This window comes from Calypte anna, chromosome 3 (assembly GCF_003957555.1).
Source record: "Calypte anna isolate BGI_N300 chromosome 3, bCalAnn1_v1.p, whole genome shotgun sequence".
NCBI classification, from domain to species: domain Eukaryota; kingdom Metazoa; phylum Chordata; class Aves; order Apodiformes; family Trochilidae; genus Calypte; species Calypte anna.
Genome location: NC_044246.1, coordinates 59,955,174 through 59,976,879, shown reverse-complemented (window position 1 = coordinate 59,976,879; position 21,706 = coordinate 59,955,174). Strand labels below are relative to the sequence as shown.

The window sequence follows — 21,706 nt, the reverse complement described above, 5'->3', positions numbered from 1 at the left end:
TACACAAATATGCTCAATGTAACACTCCTCAGTTAATGCTAAATAATTAATTTTTTTTTCTGGTGCTATGCTTGGCCTGATTTCACTAGTCACATCCTAAGCTCGGTACCAAAAAATTACATAGCTTGTGGTAGAGAAAAATCCACTTTTTCTAAAGGCAAATTTTAGATAAAGAGTTCTATTTTCCAATTTTTGCTCCTACTGCAATCTCTTCTGTCCCTGACCATTTTGGTGGGACACGTCACCTGATTCACCCCCCTGAGTAGTACATATAGAATATAGGCTGGTTGTCTGGGTTCTCTCTTCAGTCAATAGAGAGAGACTGAACCATATGGAGGATGTCTGAGATCATGTATTTCATATACTTCCTCAAGGATGATACAAATAGCTACTTTTGCCCCTGCAAGGTCATTTAACCATCAGTTTCAAACCTATAGATAAATCAAGATAGGTGAGAGGAAGCCTGCCTTCATGGTTGGAAATTCACTGTCTTTAATATATTGCCTCAATCTAATACTCATGAAGTGTACTTAAAAGATACTGAATCTTGATCATATAGCCTAATCCTCAGCATGGGGCTTCCTCCCCATTCAGCAATGCTAAACCTGTTCATTCTGTGCTCATAAGAAGGTTCAAATAATGCCTACAAAAGGAATGCTGTATGCAAGCATCCAAACGTTTAAGAGCTTACAAACTGCAACCTACTATCCTCTCTTCCAAAGCAAAACAGCCTCTAAAATTCAGCATCCCATTTAAAAAGGTTCTGATGTATTTTATGCTTCTGAGCACAGCAGCTGCATCACAGCTTTTCTGCCAAAAATTTTCAGCTTTTCTCTGATATACTAGTTTAAAAAAAAAAAAAAAAGAAAAAGAAAAAAGAAAAAAGAGGAAAGAAAAAGGGAAAAGAAAAAAGGAAAGAGAAAAAGAAAAAAGAAAAAGGAAACAGGGAAAAGGGAGAAGGGAGAAGGGAGAAGTAGAAGGGAGAAGGGAGAAAGGAGAAGGGAAAAGGGAAAAGAGAAAAGAGAAAAAGAAAAGAGAAAAAAGAAAAAGACAAAAGACAAAAGGATAAAGAAAAGAAAAAGAAAAGAAAAAAGAAAAGAGAAAAAAAGAAAAAGACAAAAGAAAAAGGAAAGAGAAAAATGAAAAAAAGAAAAGAGAAAAGAAAAAAAGACAAGAAAAAAGACAAAAGAAAAAAAAAAGAAGAAAAAAGAAAAGAGAAAAAGGACAAAAGAAAAAAAGACAAAAGACAAAAGAAAAAAGAAAAGAGAAAAAAGACAAAAGAAAAAAGAAAAAAAGAAAAAGGAAAAAGAAAAAAAGAGAAAAGAAAAAAAAAGAAAAAGAAAAAAGAAAAGAAAGTTTGTACCAAAAGGAAAACCAGTAATTCTTAGAGAAAAGATGTGTAGATACAGATAAATGAGCCTCCTACCTTATTGTATTTGTTATTTTACAGAAATTGTTTTTTCTACTCTTAATAGTGAAATTCAATATCCAACATGTTTTGGTTGATGGGATTATTAGAACTGAAGCCAGGGAACTACTTTCCCTGAGGAAAACACAGTCTATTTCAAAGAAATCAAGTAAATAAAGAGGGAAAATTTACAATGTTGAAACTATCATGGACCTGCTATACACTGAAGCTGAAAAGCTTCACACAAATTGAACATGGCACATCTGGCACACAGAACACACCTATCATTCCCTCACCAGTAAACACCAGTAAATTTTCAGAAGTTTACACATAGCATTAAAAAATTTGTCAGGTGTACTGAAAGAGAACAGGTATAGAGAATTCACAGGTAATTTAGAGACAGTAGAGGACATACTGTACTATAAGATTTTTTTAATCTTGGTTAAAAAACAGTGGAGCACATGGGAAATGTGCATTTAATATGTAGCTGAACTAATGAATCTTTAGCAGATGAAGTTATACTAATAAGCAAGACAATTAAATTAAATGAATGCAAGACACTGGTATTGAAAGCTGAAGACAATAATATGAAAAGCTCTGTCTGTAGAACCACAAGTAAAAAGAGCAGTAAAAACAAACCTTGAGCATAGAGCAAAGCCTGTATTTACCAAAAAACTGGGAAGTATTTTTCATTGATGTGAAACAAATGTTCACTTCCATTTCACTGGTAAATATCTGCACGATGCCAGGTCTTAGTAAGCAAAAATTAAATTCAGCAAATAGGCAGAAAACACCCAATCACACAGTGACAAAGTAGAGGGAGGCATGTCAGCACACACATCTCCACACTTACTGGAAATCATAAAAATTAGACATCTCAGTGGGATGAGAATTAAAGGATCTCAGAAGCACCACTGTGCTGCCACTGAATAACCTTTTCTTAAAAAAAATAAATTAAAAAAAATTTAAAAAGCAATAAGAAAGAGACTTTTAGCTGAGAGGGTGCTGCACAAAATCCTCCTTTTCAGTGCTCAGCAACAACCTTTGCAAGCCCCTCCTGCCCACCCTGGCATAGCAGCAGCTGGTGGTAAGAGCTCTCCAAGCTCTTTAAGATTAAAAAAATCTTAAAATACAGTATTTCCTCTAAAGCCCAAGGGCTGCCCTCTGCCTGGCTTCAGCAGGGAGACAGAAACCTTTTCGTGAAGGGGTCTGTGCATGGACATGCCTGGCTGTCTGCTTTACCAGCCATCCCCCACTCCCTCCCTACCCCTGAGAGGTCCTGCCAGACTGGAGTTCCTTTCCCAGGTGCACTCAGTGAAACCAGAGAACTCTCTTTGGGGATGCAATTCAGGACCAGTCAAAATCGTGGTATTTACAGAGCACTGCGAAAATCTTAACAAGAAACAACCTTAAACCCTTCTCTGGTCCAGGCTAGGAAGGTGGAATGCTCAGCTGGTAAGCTGAGAAAGCTCCCAGCTAACTTTGGTATGTGAGAAAAGTAAAAATCCCTGTAGGGTAGTAAGCCTGAGGCACATATCACCCCCTGAAGCTCAAAGCAGCAAAACAGGCCAATGCACATGTAGCTGCAGGGGGATTTTGCAGACAGGCAGTGATGTGTGCTCTCCCATACCAACAGCAGCCAGAGTCCACCACTCCAGGACCTCTGGGGAGATGTCTTGCAAAAAGCTGACTCTGTGAAAGATGGTTGTTTGCTATTGCCTCCAATTAATCCCTTTCATTGGTTCTGCTAACAAAAAGCCCATGGGAAGGAAAACCTGTAAATGTTTAAGCAGTTTTCAAGGAGCCACCACTCGTTCAGGTAGGCTGCTTAAAGCTGAGGAGTGATAAACTCTGTCAGTCACAAAACCAGCTTTGTGCCTGCAGCTGGCTGTAACCCAGCTAACTCTTGTCAGTATTATGCCTAGCTATTGGGGAATAATCTCGTTTTGTTTTCTTTCTTATCAGACATAATGTTATTATGAGTTATTTCTCCAGAAGTTCCTGGAGGCATCAGAGAAGATCTCTTAGCAGAAGGCACTGTGGAGACATGTAGGAAGACACAGTCTCTTCCCTAGGGAAGAAGTTGCAAGAGATATGAAATAAAGGAAGATAAAACAAAGCAGTCCTAATGCTGGCTGAGTGCCCTGTTATCAACAGAGCAGCTCTGTTCTTCACTGCTAAGTGCAGCATAAGAAGAAATTACTTTTCCACGTCCTTATTCTACCTATGACATAAACACAAGATTACAGTCTTATCTCCTGCACTATTTACATGTCCTCTAGTGCAGCTTGGTCAATGAAAATATGCTGTTTCTCATTACCTGGGGTTCTTGGAAAGTAGCATGAATATTATCTAAAGAGAAAGAAAAGATGCAAGTTCTTACATAATTAATCTTTGACTGATTTTTAGATCTCTAATGCTAGCTATTTTTTTTACCTTGTGCTAAAGAAGAACCCAGACCTTGCAATTGCTACCCAAACAAGGCCTTTGACTCACTTCAAGCCAACAGCTTCCTGATGCAAGCAAGCCCGTGGAGGACCATGCCTGAGCTATTTGGGAAGCAAATGCAGTACATGGGACATCTGCAAAACAGCTTCTCATTGTCCAGGGAGTCATTTGGTTGGGGAGACAATTTTTTTCATTATTAAAAGAAAAAACAAAACAAATCAAAACAAAACTAAACAAGAAATAAAAAATGCCACACACAAAAGAGGAAAAGGATGTGGTCCTGACATCCACACTAGAAATATTTTACTTGTGCAAGCAAGTCTGGTCCCATGAACCAGTGGCCCATTTCATCCTGGGAGACTTGTACTGTGCTCCTGGTGCATGCACTTCTGTTGAGTTTACCCCAAAGGGATTCAGTTCAAGAGCTCCATAACTGATGCATGGCACTAACCACGCCAAAGTAAGCAAGAATAACTTGAAGATTTGCTACAACTCTGCTTGCACCCTAAGATCAAGTGTTATCACTTACCCAGATGTTGCCCCACTAGACTGTATTTAAGAAATATATTTATAAATGCTTTGAATATGTTTTGTACTTTTTTTTTTAATACTACACAGTCAACAGAAGTTAAAAAACCCTTTTAAATTTGGAATCTGGGGTCAGAATCTGGCATTTGTTAACCAGATTTATTACATGTCTTGGCCTTTACCTGTAATGATAGATCTATTTTTTTCCCAGTTTCCTGCAATAAAATAATGCTTTCCTTTTTATTAATATTTTAAGAAACATATTATTATAAAATGCTCAGAACAATTTTCAAGACAAAAAGAATGACAGAGAACAGCTGACCAGTACATAAAAAACCTTATTGTGACCATTGTTTCTACTTGAGACTCCAGATCTCCACCAGATTTATCCACATGCACAGCCAAACACTTCCATGGTGCTGATGGCACACACTGTCCAAGAAGAACTGAACTGCAATTAAATGCTCCACAGAATTGTACATGGGGACTGAAGTGGCCAAAGTCAGCTCCACATGCACTATTTAAGTTGATTGAATTATACCTGAGACAATTCATATGATTTTCTAAACATTTCTTCCTGTTTGTAAAACTGAGATGTGCCGCTCTGAATGAAAATGATGCTGCAGAGGGAATGCAGAATCAACATCTCTGTAAGTATTTAGCTAACACAGACAGTTTGATCAGGTCAAATAATTCATCTGTCTTCCTCTTTGTGAGATTCAATCTTTATTTGCACAGCTAATATCCTTCAGAGTACCCGTAAACCCCATCCTTTGTGTATCAGTAGGCTTTAGGAAATGCTTAATCAGTTTGCAAGAATGCATAGATACAATTCTACAGTTCTCTGTGTGTCATTTACAGAAATCACATATATAGAAATATAGGTTGTGCCCCTGAAAATAAATGCTAATGAAATCTTACATAATTCTTCTCTCTGTAATTTTTCTTTCTCCAAACATTTTTTTTAAGAACAAAGATTAAATTTGTTTACTTTTCTGAAGGTGGACATTTGCTGTGCATTCTACTTCAATTTTTTAAATATAGAAAAAAAAACCAGACTGCTTATTTCAGAGTGTGATTTCCAAAATTTTTCTGAAAATTAGTCAATGTATTTCTGAGATAAAATAATGTTTTAGCTCATTTACTCATTTTTTTTAAACAAATAACCAAATGTGCAGTCAGGCAAAACATTTTTTAAAAAGTCACTCAGAGAATATAAATAATAAATAGTTCCAGAGAACTTTTCAGCAGAACAACGTGTGTCTACCGCTTCCAACAGGCTTACCATGGAAAGCATGATTCTGATAACACTACCATTTTGAAGCTCTCTCACTTGAAAGCAGAAAGCTAGGAAGCCTGCCACACATACTGTATGACAAGCAAATTCTGCTTTTCATGAAGATTTATGAAAGTAGCTGTCACAAATTTAAGATATGATTAAAGATCAAGTATCTGAAGACAGAAATTTGGACCTTGCAATTCTTCATTCTTATTCAGTGAAGAAATCCACAATATTACAGAATAACTAGTGGCTGTTTCTCAGGCAAAAAACTGGAGATCCCACATTAAGTTCCCCGCTTTGATTTAAAATTTCAGTCTTGCTGAATGTATTGGAGAAACATGACTGACAATAACAAAAAAATTGAATAGAAGTATATATTTAAAAGCACTCATGGGTTAAAAAAAGACAAAAATGAGGGCTAGATCTATCTCACTGTGCTATCTTAAGCAGTATAGAACAATAAGGAGTTGTTTAGGAAGTCTTCAGCATGTTGCTCCTGGGAAGGAATGTGAAGCAGAAAGAAAAGTTAGAAAATAAGTTCTAGGAAAACCTGTGGACGTGGGTTTGCTGAGCCTCGTGTAGATGCTTACACACTTTCATTAGTTTCAAAATAAAATACAACATCCATCTCTTTTTTCATAGTATTTAACTTTAACACAGTTTAAGATAAAGTCTGTGCTCACATGATGTAACATGGCTGTGCTGGTTTTGGATGAGAAAGAGTTAATTCTCTTCATAGTAGCTGCTAACAGGGCTATGTTTTGGATTTGTGCTGTAGGCAATGCTGATAACAGAGGGTTGTTTTAGCTGGTGCTGAGCAGAGCTTGCAGAGTCAAGGCCTCTTCTGCTCCTCACAGTGCCCACCAGCGAGTGGGCAGGGGATGCGCAAGGGGACACAGATGGGACAGCTGAGCCCATCTGACTGAATGGACACCCCACACCTTAGGACATCCTGCTTAGCAATAATACCTTGGGGAAGGAAAGAGGAAGGGAGGAGAGTTGGAGTGACGGCATTCATCTTCCCAAGTCACCGTTACACCTGCCTGCCCATGGAAGCAGTGAATGAGTTTTCTTGCTTTGCTTGTGTGTGTGGCTTTTGCTTGACTTATTAAACTGCCTTTATTTCAACCCACAAGTTTCCTCTCTTGTACCCTCCCAGTTCTCTCCCCCATGCCACTGGGGTGGGATGAATGAACTAAGCCCTGTGTGGCTTAGTTGCTGGCTGGGGTTAAACCACAAGAGTGGCATAACTGCATTGTGGTCATTGCAAAAGAGGTGATAGGAAGTAAGTAAGGACCCTGCCCTTCATTTGAACAAGCTTCACCATTTAATTATTTTTAAGTCTACGGTTAGTCTCCATTAAGAGAAGTTAATGACATTCTTATATAAAAGTAGAAACTTGATGGAACATGCTTTTAGACAACTTTACTTAGCATTTGCCAAAAATGTTTAAGAACAGAAATAATTTTCAACCTCATTTTCTTAAGGGAAAGAGGACAAAGGAGAAATGGGTTCAGTGACACCAGCAAGTGCTGGTTGTCAGGGTACACCAAAATCAGATCCTGAGCACACACATACACACCCTTGACCTATATTTGTGGAGACAGCCAAGAGGTTTTGTTTTCATTCCAGTAAGTACTGAAAGAAATTTTGAAGGTGTAAGAACTGATGTGAAATGTAGCTGTTCTCTGAGCTCCTCTAAATGTGTTCAGTCAGAATCACTTACCTTTGTCACATGATGCTTTTCGTGTTGTATGGGAATCTTAAACATTTGGCACCAGTATGTTGTATCCTTATCTGGTACAAGCACCTGTCTTAATAAAAAGGGCAAGAATACAATATTATAGAAGTCACACTACTCCGTTGCATAAGCCCAAAGTTTTGGCTGCCACCTTATCCTCATCCCCAGAGAAACCCAAAAGCTGGAGTAACTTACGTCTTTGTTTGTCAAGTCAAAGTATGGCAAAGAAGCAGATGAGACATCTTCTTTCTCAGGATTCAGCAAACGTAGACTCTTTGTACCACGATTTGACCCGTGGTAATTTTGACCTGCTTCTCCCATGTCTTTGTGGTGGTAGGCCCATATTACCCGCACTGTGCTCTCCTGGAATGAAAAAACCCAACAAACAAACCAAAAAGTCCATATAAATAGGAACAATATCTCCCTCCCATGGTTCACATAATTCCTACAGCATAGGTGTTGCTTTATTTGAACAATGGCAATGTATACCAGAGGAGCCATCATGTACTGACACTGATTTTTTCTTTAAAGTCAATAATGTTTTATACTCGTATGGTTCATTGGAGACACACAGAAAATCAGTATCTCTCTGATAGATGTCATTAATGTCACAAATTTAAATCATATCTGCAAATAGCGGAACAGACTCATAAGGAGGTAGACAACTAAGTGCATGAAAAAATTATTTCCAGAGATGTCACTTATTTGGCCAGCAACCAGAAAGCTTCCCCTCAAACCATTTTCAGGCTCTGTAAAGATGTAAATACCTTCTGAAAATTGTTCTCCTTACATGTTAGCAAAGATAGACATGCAATTACATAAATGATTTATATCTTAAAAATCAATCTACAGCTACAGCACAGATCAGTTCTCTGTAAACCATGCTCAGATGGCAATGGGCAACCCTCAAGAAAAAGTACTCTAGCAAATCCTGAAGTACTCCAAAATGTTAAATTATACCAAGAATTTGGAGCAAGTATGAAAAACATAGATCCATTGACTGCCTAGAAATCTGGTGATTTACACAGCTGTGGATTTACTTTCTGCATCTTTCAGCTTCTCATGTTGTAATTATTGAGTATATTGTGAAAACATAGATAATGAAAATAGGGCTAAACAGTAATTCAGCAACAGTTCCAAGATGGTAGTAAACAAGCCAAAGCACAAAAAGCCTTGCAAATCTCTCTAACCTGTCATTTCCATTACATGAAGTCATCAACCTCATATAATTTAAAATTATGCTTGGGAAAGACTGCAGCAGTGCCTAGGGCAACAGGAGAATTCACCATGAAAGTATTTTACTATGGGAAGTTTTATTAACAAATTTTTCAACTTCTTAATTTTGAAAAGAGAATTAAAACCAAAAATATACTTTTAAAATATACGCTCCAAACTTCTAGAAAAGTCTATGTTTAAGACAAACAGAGTGTCGAACCAAAAAAGCATTTCTCAAGTTGGTACTTTTGAATAATTCTAACTGTGGGATATGACACCTAATGACCCAGAGGTACCTGTTTCAATCCTGAATTCACTTGGTGTGTTAGAGAACATTAGGCATTAAAATAGAAGAATGACATTAAAACGTAGGATGTTAATAAAATTAGCACAAGTCTTTTACCTGATTAATTCAAGTTAGCCAAGCAGATGTTTTGGAAACTAAGATTCTCTAATTCTCTAATTCTTTCTTTTTTCCTACGGTGAGCTTTCAATAGCCAGCTTCAAAAACCATGTCTACATTTGGCCTCTTATTACCTATTTCATCTCTCTCTCTCTCTAGGCAGAGCCCTTACCGTTATGCTCTTGTCATTTGGATCACAAGTGTGCAGTTCTCTGCTAAAAGCCAGTATTGTATGTGTGCTGTTTTCCATGGCATAGTCAAGGTGGTAATCCTGCTGAGGGTCCTTTTTCAGTACTCTGTTTTCATCTGTAAAATAATCCTGTTGAAAACAAAAGATATACCATTATTAGAATGTAATATCAAACTTAAAATGAAGCTTTATGTCCAGTACCAAAGCCCCTTAAAAACATGCCTTGATGTAAAATGCTGACGTATCCTAGTTTTGTGTCAAATGATAAATCTGAGGCAGCAATGAACGTTTTTTGATTAAAAATCTTCAAGAAAGCAAGTCTCCTTGATGAGCAGCTTAAAGAATGTTTTGAGCAACTTTAACTACACACTGCGTGTATTTAAGTGTAGAAATAAAGGCTGTACTCAACAACCCAGCAACCCTATTTATCACGACTGGGGTGTCATGAACTTTGGGTGGGATTACCAGGAGAATGAATCTCACTTAATATCCACAATTTATTTTTTTTTCCCCCTTCCCTGCAAAAAGCAAACCTCTTGAATGAACACTAACTAGAACCAGAAACCCTAGGGCTTAACCAGAAAGGAAAGCACTCAGTTCATACAAAAGGTGCTGAGGAGGGGGACTGTTTGTAAGAAAAAGGCTCCCCCCATCTGGGGTTCAGCAGCAGCAGCAGCAGCAGCAGAGTACAATGGAGCAGCAGCCACAGTGATGCTGGGTCATTAACCTCCTCACCTCAAATTCCTTCAGCCCCCACACAGCTGGGACCCTCTCCCCCCACCCCTGCCACCCTGAAAGGGCTTGCCAGCACCTTAAGATGCACCTCGTCTGGTCACCCTCTTTTGAGTTTTAAGCTGTTTCTTCCCAGTTTGGGATAGGAAGGGAGATTTTTCACTGATAGAGGTATTTCTGATGTCAAATAGGCTGTAGGCTGACACCACTAATTGCACAGATCTTCCTGGAAGGTGTTTAATTCTGTAGTTGTTTGGACCTCCATTCACTTTTTGGGTATTTTCTAGCTTTCCCCTTTTGTTAAAGTGGGGGTAACCAAGCAGAAAAATTGTAAAATGTCATGTCCAAGTATTTTGATACTGGTAAAAGCAGCTGATGCCTTATTAATTCCCCAAAGGATCATTTAGGAACTGTAAGCTTAAGCATTACCCCGCCCTAGAAATCCGTCTGCGTGCAAGAGAACACATGCACACCAGTCAGAGTTCACAAGCTGGTCTGCCTTTTAAAGACATACAAATAACTACATGCCCAAGCATTTCATTAAGGTATACTAATTTGGATGAAGTTTGTATAAAATTATCTCAGTCACAATGCAGTTACAAGGCAGAAAAGGGTAAAAAGCCAACTATTTTTACCAAGATGAAGTTACTTGGATTTAATTCTGTCTTGCCAAAAATACTGCAATAGTTTGCGTTTTTTGAGTTCTGGAACTAATCTAAATTTCAAAAATTTTGAGAGGTATTTGCCAGCACTTCTCATGACTACAAATGAATGAGTACATATGTGAAAGAATGCACGCATGGAAAAATAGTAACCAAAAAGAGCAAAAGAGGGATCTGAGACCCAAAGTTGTGTGCTGAATGAAAGGGAACTGATCAGCTGGTTTTGTTCAGAAAAAGAATTCTGGATTTGCCTTTCCAGAGAGAAATAATGGGTCTGGTTTTGGATGGTACATGAAGATGGGTAGTTTAAGGGATCAAAATGCCCCATTTTTCAGTCCTGCATCAGAGTTTGGAAAGAAGCAGTGTACCTCTACATGCAATGTCATCCCTGCTCTGAAAATACTCCTCTATGGAATCTCCACTTCTATCTTAAAAAGAGTAAATACTTGTCTGGATAAGAAAAGCAACCTTGTGAACACCACCTTTATTATGTGATATCTTTTCTGCAATTTTACATTAAATCAGAGGAAGGCACTGATTGTGTGAGAATAAGCACCCAGACATTGAATTATTGAGGAATACAAATGGAAGAATAGCTTTTCTTCACGTAAAGAGGTTGAAAGTCTTTGCCTGACAGGGCTGTGAAGGAAACCTCAGAAATGTGAAGCAAAGTTAGGTGTCCATACTCATACATTTTGCAGGTAAACTTCACCATTTCTTAACAAGTCTAGAGGATACAGCCATAACGAAATAAATAAAAAGCAAACAAAAAAACCCAAGAAAACAGCACTTTTTTTCAGACAAGAGCCCTGACTTCCATGAGCCTGTGGGAAGAATGCAAAAATAACTTGAAAAATTTGTGTAATTAAGGTATTAGCTGGGATATGCCTCGATAATGTGATTGTCAGAGCAGTTATTTCATTTGCCTGGATGACAGGCAAAACCAGGTCACAACTCCGGCTCACTGTGAGGGGCTGATTTTGTGGCTGCCAGGGAATGCTTTAGGGAGGTTGGCCCCAAAGCCCAGACCCCAGGAGAGGACAGAGCTGTTGCCCAGGGGGAGAGAGATCCCTTGGGCACTGGGGGTGCTGCCTGCCCCTGCTGCCCATGCCCAGCAGCACCTCGCTCCCCAACTCGCCTTAAATTATTCTGTGGGCAGATGCTAATCTGACCAACCAATGCTCATCTTTCCCATGTGAAATTTTCTGTCAAGTAATAAATTCCTGGTATCTACTTACTTTCTCTGTGTGATACCCACCACCTTGAAATATCAGGGTGCTGAGAATACCTGGGAACCAAATTTATGTAGATAGAGGAAGACAGAGAGATGTCTATTTGTTCCCCAGTCCTATAACTCCACTGCATGCAATGGGACTGCCCTAGAGGAAACAAGTGTGGATATGTTTGCCAGAAGCTATTTAGGAGTTAATGAACAGCCTCTATTACTATTTTTATTTCCCTTGCTGAAAATTGTCCAGATGTTAATCACAAAAATTAAATAATGCAACAAAAAAACTTCTGAACAGCCCAGAAATTGATTGCTCAACCTCACACATGAAAATTGTTTGTTTACCAATGTGAAAGCAAAGGAAGGCCACATTGCTAAGGAAACATACTGTTCTCTTTCTGTTGACAGAGAAGATTTTAAATCAAGCTGGACAGACTTTGCTCAACTTACTCATCAGAGCTTAAAAGACTTTAAGACACGTGTTTGTGTGCAAAATGTAATGAACAAAAGGATGTTATCAAAAACAAAGACAAACTCACAAATAGCGGTCACATCCTTTTCAGCAGTATCTTGGAAAAACAAGAAAAAGTTAGTTAGAGATACCTCTATATCTTTATATATTCTCTATGCTTGCTTTCAAAGTGGAAAAATAAGAATAAATGGAAGGTTTGCTCCTGTGGTACAAATGCAATTAAAGCCATCCACATTTGGACAGCTAACACTCCATTTAAGTCCTGTGTCTAGTCAAAGGACAAAGCTGTATAGCTCTGAAGGCCTCTGAAAAGTGAGTTGTAAAGCCAAACAACACAGAAAATGGATTCACCAGGGCTCAGAGAGGACAGGAAGCTTTTGGGCTTCAGCTGAACCAAGGATATTTAAATATGATTTGAAATTTTCTCTGAGACAGAATTCCATAGCACAGAACTCATCTAAATTTGCACTAACTTTCACTCACTGCAGTGCTTCAGTATCTATCACAGATGGTCTGAAATGTACCACATATTAGAATAGCCTATTTTTTGTCCCAGGTAGGAAAACACTCCCATGTGGTGAACTCTCTTAAACACGTTTGGTTTTGCCACCACATGCAGCTTGTTAGAAAATCTGGCTCTTTTTGTAGGAATGTTTATACTGACACAAGTTCCCTTGAGTTTCTTGAGTCCCAGAAGAGATTATCAGAACCTTAAAACTGGATTTCTGAAACACTCACAGCACAAGCCTGAAAACATGGATTTTAATACTGATTCAGAACTTGCACACATTTTCTTCAGTTTCTCATACAAAAAGATGTTTATATCATACATTAAATGAAGTTAAAAGTTGCCAAGGTTCACATCAACTTTAAAGAAGTATAAAAAGTTACAGAAAGAGAAAACAAGGGTGAAATTACCATATTTTTCTAGTAAGAACATCTTATTTTGGTTATTTAAATTGTAAATGTTTGAAACAAAGTTTCAGAAGCGCTATTGATCTTGGTGCATAATAATGAAGATGTTATTTATTTCAAAATTTGCTTAGATAAACAGTTTATGTTTGAATCATTTAAACTTTCTGCACTTCCTTTAAATATATTATATATACTGGCATTTTAAACTCTAGGTTAAGTTGTGCAACCAGTCAAATAATTAGGCACCTTCTTCCTCACATTACATAGAAATCAAAACAACATATGGAATATGAAAAATCTTCCTGACATGTCCTTTTCCAGATGCAATGCTGATCATGTTATACTGTTTCTGAGATCCCATTAACCTCTCTCCTTCTTTAAAAAAAAATGTTTTGCAGCATATATGGTTTCTGATTGCTGCTCTGCAAACAGTCAGGGAGAGTAATTTCTTAAGGATGTGAAAAGAGGCTGTTTTCTCCTTTGAGAATGTAAGCACAGCTGCAGAGGGAAGCCTGACCCTGCAAGCAGCACCAGCTGTCATCGCAGGCTTGAACAGGTGTTTATGGGACTCCCTCCTTGGATCTTTACAATGTAAAAGACTGTTTTGTTTGTTATATCCATTTCCCAGCCTGAATTATATACAGCACCTTTTAACCTCAAGGAGCATAAAATAACTTTCAAACTATGGCCCCGTCCAGCAATTGGCCTTGCTGGCTCAGCTTGTGAGCTGCTGGGATTTATACACAGTGCCCTTCTCTGACCAGGAGATTGCTGCCATTCCAGCAGCCATTTAACACCTACAAGTAATAAAGCCAGGAATAGGAAACGGGGGAAAACCAGCTGTGCTGCAGCTATTCCTCATCTCTGGCCTGTAAGCAACCCAGGGAGTTTCTAACATCCGCAATCTATCAAACTGATGTTGAAGACTGGAGTCGCAGACAAATTTGGTGAAAGGAATCAGGAAGCTGTAACTAAGACCAAGTTGGTGGGGGAGAGGTTCTAACTGAGAATAAATAGGATGAAAAATATGCTACAGAACTCAAAAGAGCAGACTAAAACCTTTGCTTGAAATAAGCACCAAGCTATGCCTTTCTGGGTTTCCAAAAAAAAAATAACTGTGGTCAACATCTCTTTTTTATTGTTGTGTCCAATTTAGACAGAATCCTGCTGCTCATGGCTCCAGCATGCACTGGATGTTACCACCAAAAAGAAGCTGGTTTTACACTGTATTTGGCAAGAAGCAAACAGAGCATGAATTTACAAATAAGCAAACCAAACTTCTTTGTAACCTCAAATAAATTTCAGCTTGAGTTTCAGGCAAAGAAACTTACTGTGATCTGATGTCAGGAATAAGTGGAGTCCCCCCAAAAATAACACAAAGCAGGAGTCAGAAAACATCACTACACCATATAAGAACACCTTAAGAGCATTCCAGTTGACTGATCCAATGTTGAGATTGGTCCCAAATGAAAAAAAATTATCCACAGGAAGGATATCCAATCAAGTAGCTGCAAGAAGTTTCTAAAGTAACTGGGACTGGTAAATTCAGCTGGTGCCCTATGACCAGACTGTTTGTAATTAATTTACTGATTTATGTTTTGGGTTTGGTTTTTTTTTTTAAACTACACAGCAGATTAGCGTGAAGTGATTTAGTCCTTGCTAGGAAGCCAGTATCTCAGTCAAAGGGGCAGTTCCAAGAAGCTGTTCCCAATTCCTGTTACCATTTTAATTAAACTGGATAAATTACACTGGTGTAAATGTGGAATATTTACTTCAGGTGTACTGCTAACTTTGACAAGGACAGAAACATCTTATCTGCAACAAATAATTGTGGGTGTTGACTGAACTTTAAGTGCAGACATAAACATATACACAAGAGTTTTCCACTTGTATATTTACAGAAAGTTAATGAGTGTGTGTGTACATGTAGATATAATTTCTTTGCAAGAAAGGGTGTGTATTTCTTAGACACAAACCAAAATTATTTTCTCTGAGACATGTCTTTCCTCACTGAAACTGGATGTCACCTGAATACACTTCAGTGTGCTTCTTGTATATAGTTCAAGGCTGCCTGAAGCAGCTTCCCAGCAGCCTACAGCCTGCAGTGACACCCCTTGGTTTCTGTGCCATTCCTGGGAGATATAAAAATATAATAATACACAAATGGAAAACACTGAAATCTGGAGTGCTCTCTGATTTACTACACAAAGGTGTAAGAAGTACAAGAGGTTAAAAGTTGAAATACAACATCACTTTTCATCGTGGATAATTTGACTTTGCAGCAGTCACAAGGACCTATCTGAGTATTTTTATCAAGAAAAAATGTTGATTTAAGAGGTTATATTTCAGTTATATCAGAAGTTCTAAATCTAGATTAAAGGCTCGTCTAGCACAAACAGACTAGACAAAACATGTAGCAATATGTTTAATGAGAAAGAAAACCTGTAAGTAGGAGATACGGAGTGATCCAATCTGTATTTTATCACAAGGAGCATTCCTTACACAGGAGCATTTTACCTGTACGAGTTTTCTTGGTTTAATTACTTTAATTACTTAAATTATGAGGAAGCTTTAAAAACACTTAAGGGATTTTTAAGCACAAGAAAATATCCCCTCTTCTCTCTCCTATGTTAATGTCTATATTGAGAATTAAATCATTCCCCACTTATTTTAAGCCTTTGCATCACTCACAGTGGCTACATTTCCATCCTGCCCCAGATACATTTTTTGAGGAGCTATAAGAAAATTTCATTTTCTTAATGTTTCCAAAGGAAAGGACAAGAAAAAAACACCGTAAAGAAAAAAATAACCTAACCAAACCAAAACAAAACCAAACCAAACCAAACCAAACCAAACTAAAAAAACAACCAAACCAAAAAACATCAACTTTCAAACAGCCCCCCAATGCCTGCAAAATACAAAAGATACAGAATTCTCATCTTTTGTTCACCAACTGTTGCTTCCTTGTCCTAACAATTGTACTTCTGAAAGAGAATTACAAAGCACCCAGCCAGTGAGATGGACACTGGAGTGTCCTATATGCCCAAGAAGGACTCATTAGTCATCTGAGATTTTGCCCCGATGCCCAAAGGCATGAAATACCTCCAACAAAGCCCCAACTGAGATATGTCCGTGTGGCACTCACTTTGCATCCCTCTCTTGGTGCCTTTCAAGTTGTTTTCTCAACACTTCTTTTGTTGCTGTTGGCATGAGTGCACTTAAAAGCAGAATATCGTAAGTACAGAGAATGCTCCCTGTTTTGTGTCCTTTAAAATCTCTTCCAAGTACTTCCCTATGAGCAATTAAGCAAACTCTATGGGATACATTTGATAACAGATATTCTTTAGTTTGGGTGACAGTTAACAAGCAAGGCTGTAATGAATAATAAAGTACTTTTTAGCGACACACAGTCGCTATTCACCCTGAGTAGGGGCTATTTTTGTGCAAGTTCAACAGAAGATTCTAACAATGCAACCCTCTTGTATAACTTGCACAAAATAGGCATTCATCAAGGAGGATTACTCTCCCCAAAATGAGGCTCTCAGAAGCTACGTGCTGTGGGTGGGGATGCACAATTCCAGACAGGGGTGGAGACCAAGGAAAAGGCATGGCTCTAGCATGAAAATGCATGCTGTGTCAATTCATAAGAACAAAAGAGATGCTTTTAAAAATTTTAAAGGGAAAAAAGGAGGAAAAAATACTAGCTAAGATTGCCCCAAGAATTTCTGTGCAGAGTAACAACTGCTGCAAGTGACCACGGCAGTATTTCAAAGGTAACATTTTGCTTAGGATGAACTCTCTTTTTAAGTTCATCCTGTCCCTACAGAAACAAAGGAAGCTGCCAGATTTCCAACACCAGATCCCATTGGTGTCTTCTGCTTGTTCTCAGACACACACACCCAAACACCACATCCTCTGCTGCTCTGTCACCACAGGGCCCTCACTAACATGGAGAATCATCTGTTCACTGATGTCTTTTTCTCTCTCTGTTTGATAGAGATGGTAATGATAATGATTATCATTATCAGGGCCTCATGATAATACAGAAAATTATGTACATCTATATCTATTTAGGCTGTGTCCTCTACATCATCCCAAAAACTATCTAGGTACCCATTCCAAATGCCAAACTCCTGAACATTAGAATACCAAATGTGTAATTCTCTGACCCTTCAATGCTCTTCAAAAAACTACTATGGTACACCAAGAAGGTTTGTTCTTCTTTGATGACACCAAAACACCTCACCCTGCTCTACTTAAAAAGAACTGACAGATTTTCAAATCTTTTTAGCCTTTGCTTATTATGCCAGACACTCTTTGACCTTAAAACAGCTCAAACATTGAAAAGCAGGCCAAAACAAGTAACTCACTACACCCAAGATCAGAATATTCCTTAAAACTGAAAAAGCAAAACCCAATCTTGGGTGTTCAGCACCTTGAGTCAGCAAGTTTTTTCATGGAAAGCACTGCCTGCTGATGGTGGGAACTGCATCTACTTCATCTGAGAGGATAAAGAAAAAGTGCCAGAGTAAATGTTTTCTCTCTTCTCTGAATACCATCTGGAAGTTTTCTTTTATCTCAATACACCCAATCTTCCACAGACTAAGGCGTGTCTGCTTTTACCTTTACTGATGGCTGCAGTCTAGCTACTTTTACATATTTGCTCCCAAAAAAAGGCTCATTCCTCCAAGGATACTTTCTATTTATAAAGAAGGAGAGAGAATCGGGGGGAGAAGGAGGGGAAGGCTAAATTCTCCCAAATGACTGGCAATTTCAGTGCCCACTTGAAAGGCTATAAAGGTGTTTCAGAACATCTTCTGAAAATCAGGCCACTAACAAGCATCTCAAAACTTTCAAAGAAACCAAAAAATGACCCTTCTAAGAGTTTAGACCACGATGCACATTTTCCGACTGAAGATCATGGAATAAAAACATATTTCTAAAACCAGAAAGAAAAGTAAGTTCTTTCATTATAGGGTGTACATATTTTATAGACTGCAGCTAGGCATAAAACCACATACTTTCAATGGTACTATCTATGAAAAATTCTTTTTTAGTAGTAAATAATGTAAATTATGATGATGACATACACTTAAGACAGAACATGTTTTAAAGAAACTTGTCCTTTACTGGATACACTGTACAACTGTGTCCACTAAAGGGAGGATTAGATATTATTGAAATAGCATTCTAGAACAAGTCATTCATTTTATAATTATTCCTGCTGACTGGCCAGGAAAAGCTTTTAGACAAATTTTATTTCTTTATCATCTTTGTTTCTGGCCTTTCCTTGCTGGTACAAGCACAGAAATATTTTAATTGAGCAACTTTTCAAAAGACCTCAATCCAGTGTAAACAGAAACCTGGCTGTCTAGAACTAAAGAAGAAATTAGAATGGAGAAAACCTCAGGTTGCAATCAAGCCTAACAGATAGAACTGTTTCCTCTGTGCCTTCCATTCTCAAATGTGCAACAAACTAGCTCCTAGCCCTTAACATAGCAGATGTCCATGTACTAAATCAGTGTTTCAGGAAAAGTATCAGATGTTGAGTAACAGGAGGTGCTTGTGACAGTCCTTCCCCTTTCTGTCTCAGTTGTGTCTGTCTTGGGATGTCAGTGAAGCAAATCTTTGGAATTTGTACAGAGCCAGTTTTAAAAGATGATGAAAACGTCTGAGAGGTGCTGAAAAGAGCCACAAAAGTGTTTTGAGTGGTGGAGGAAGTGTCCTGCAGTAGGATGCTTAAAGAGCTCGATTGACTCATTTCATGCAAAAGAAAATTGAGGAATGACTTGATTATAGCATATAAATAACTTTATGGAGGTGGGATGGGGGTTAGTAGACTTTTTTATGCAGTGGAGAAAATATATGCCTGGAATCTGAATGCAGACAAACTAATACTGGAAATCAGGAATTTCAAAGACTTCCAGTGCCACAAACTATTAAAGGTGATGGATCCTCCATTACTGCATGCCTTTACACTTGGTTTGGATGCCTTTCCAAAAGGTTTGCTTTATCCACAGGAACTAACCAATCACAAACTTTGTGTTTCTTTTAATAGTTTAATAGGTTTATCTTTTGAAATGTAAGGCTCCAGCTAGCCCTACATTTGTAAGCTAAGAGCTCATTGTTTGATGACTAGAATAGGGATCATTATAATTATTACTATTGGTAGCAGTAGTACTACTAGTGATTTACTTAGAGGTTTTTGGGAAAATTATCTTCATTTTGAAATACGGAGGGAAAAATATTGTGAAATTCATTGGTCTGAAATGAAATAAAACATGTATTTGCCTAGACTTTACATAGTGAAATAATAGGGGGGAAAAGGAAGAATTTATGCTAAAATTTTTTCTTTTTTTTTCTGGAAATGGTTTGATTTTACAAAATCTTGACAAGTCGTAGGGAGAACATATTGCTAATTTATTTTTCTTATTATTAAATGTTAGTAAAAATCCATAGTCTAAAAGCAAAATCTCACAAAATTTAAGCAGCATTTTTCAAGAACAACTAACTCTGACAGGATGAATATAAAAAGACAGACAATTTCTCCTATCCCTTACACCAAGAACCAGGTGTTACACTGCTCCTGAATTGCCTCTCTAGAAGTTATTATTCAGGCAACTGGGGGCCAGCTCTTATTCTCCTTTCACTATCCTTGCTCCCTTGGCCCCAGAGCAACTCCTCCAGGCTGGATCTCAGGTTGCTGAGAGGGAAACAAAAGTGTGGGTCCCTCTCCCCTCTCATGGTTCCTGCCCCACCAGCCACTGGTGCCTCTTGGAAAAGAGTTTGCTGAAAGCCCCGGTTCAGCCTATGTGCCACGCTCCTGTTCCCAGCTGTAGCTCTGCTAAAACAGTTGGGCTCCTCTGAGATTGCTTTGCCAGGCCAGGGAAAGCACCAAGAGCTCGGGCTGTTACTCTGTCAGTCCTTTTCAATAACTGGGTCAGAACACCTTCAGGTGTGGAGAGGAGGACCACCAAAGACTGGAGCAGCAGCGGCTGTATCTCAGCACATGAGTAAATCATCAGGCTGGGAAGCTAGTGGTAACGTGCCCTCACGCCAAAGTGTCCTAAAAATAGGACATTCAGGTGGCCCCGGGATGACCAAGCTCCGTCACTTGTTAGTTGCACAAGATGAGCTATGGTAGAGTGAGGGGAAAGCGGAAAGCCCCTCCGCAGCTCGCTGAGACTCTACTATGCCTCCCCTCTTCTCCTCGGCTCCTCAAAGGCATGGCAGGGAGAGACAGTGCCCGAGGAGAGCGAAAAGAAAGGGCTGCTGCATTCCCGGGGTGATGAGGAAGGAAACCTGACACGTTTGATGAAACTCATGTAGAAGTTTGGAGGGAAGGTTGGCAGGGAACAGACCAAAAAGGACTTGCTCCTCCCAAGGGATAGGAACGCAGAACAAAAGGGATAAGCGAAAAGCTGGAAGGAATAAGCAAAGAGGTACGGAGGTGAGGGGCAAAGAGGCTGCAAAAGAAAGAGGATAATAGAAAAGGGACGTCCCGAGAAAGAAACAAACAGCAGGGGGAAGGTGTGCGGACAAAGAGGAGCGGGGACGCGGGACGGGAGCAGGGTGCGAGATGCAGGAGCGCTCTCCCCCGGCGGGCGCTTGCGGGAGGGAAAGCAGCCCGGCCTTACCTGCAGGTAGGGCTGGCCCCTCTCCACGCCCCCCACCACGATGTCGGCCGAGGCCATGCCGCCGCTGGCCGAGAGCCCGAAGCCCAGGTAGCCGCGGGTGCGCACCTCCAGGCGGAAGGCGAGGGCGCTGCCTCGGCGACCCCAGAGCAGGCGGTAAGCGCCCGCGCCGTCCAGCACCGCGCTGTGCGGGTAGCTGCGCTGCGACGCGGCGGCATACAGCATCCCGCACAGCATCCCGCACAGCACCGGCACCCAGGGCCGCAGCCGCCGCATCCTCCTGCCGCGCTCCGGCGGCTGCCTCTATCTCCGTCTCTGCTCGTGGGTGTGTGTCTGTGTCCGTGTGTGCGCGGAGAAGGGGGGCCGGGTGCCCCGGTCACCCCGCCCCCGCTGCGGGCGGCACCGTGCCGGCCAGCCCCGTCGGGGTAGCGCGCCCTCGGCAGCCGCTTTGTTCGCTCCCCGCCCCGGCGCTGGCGGCCGCCCCCCCGGTTCCACCGCGCCGCCCGTCGGGACTGAGCCGGGCCGAGCTCCCGCCGCAGCACCTGCCGTGAGCCGGGCTCCCTGGGGGGGCTTCCTGGGGAGGCTCTGGGGGTTGGCGTTAGAGAGTGAAAATCCTCCTCCGGATGGGGAAAGCGGAGACGAGAGCGCGGACGAGGCTCCCCCGCTGCTCGCTGGGGAACCCCCAGGCCCCACGAGAGCTTTACCTCCGCTGGAAGAGGTCGAGGGTAGGAAGCTTGGAGGCAAATGAGCTCTTTCCAGCTCTCAGCTGCTTTTTCACTTAGTGTGAGAACAGGCAATAGCCCCTCGGGAGTGTTATTTTTACTCCTTAGGTGGAAAACGGGGACTCC

General features: G+C 40.0%; 1 protein-coding gene across 1 annotated transcript in view; it reads right to left on the bottom strand.

The window, feature by feature from the left end:
- The window catches only part of MOXD1 (monooxygenase DBH like 1), a 51,461-nt gene extending 30,276 nt beyond the window's left edge, over positions 1-21,185 (bottom strand). The window contains exons 1-4 of the mRNA XM_030447751.1: positions 20,862-21,185; positions 9,198-9,344; positions 7,603-7,770; positions 7,393-7,476 (exon numbers count right to left, since the gene is read on the bottom strand). Coding sequence (XP_030303611.1) covers positions 7,393-7,476; positions 7,603-7,770; positions 9,198-9,344; positions 20,862-21,134 — 672 coding nt within the window. The 5' untranslated portion in view covers positions 21,135-21,185. The remainder of the gene's footprint in view (positions 1-7,392; positions 7,477-7,602; positions 7,771-9,197; positions 9,345-20,861) is intronic.
- Between the last annotated feature and the right edge of the window lie 521 nt (positions 21,186-21,706).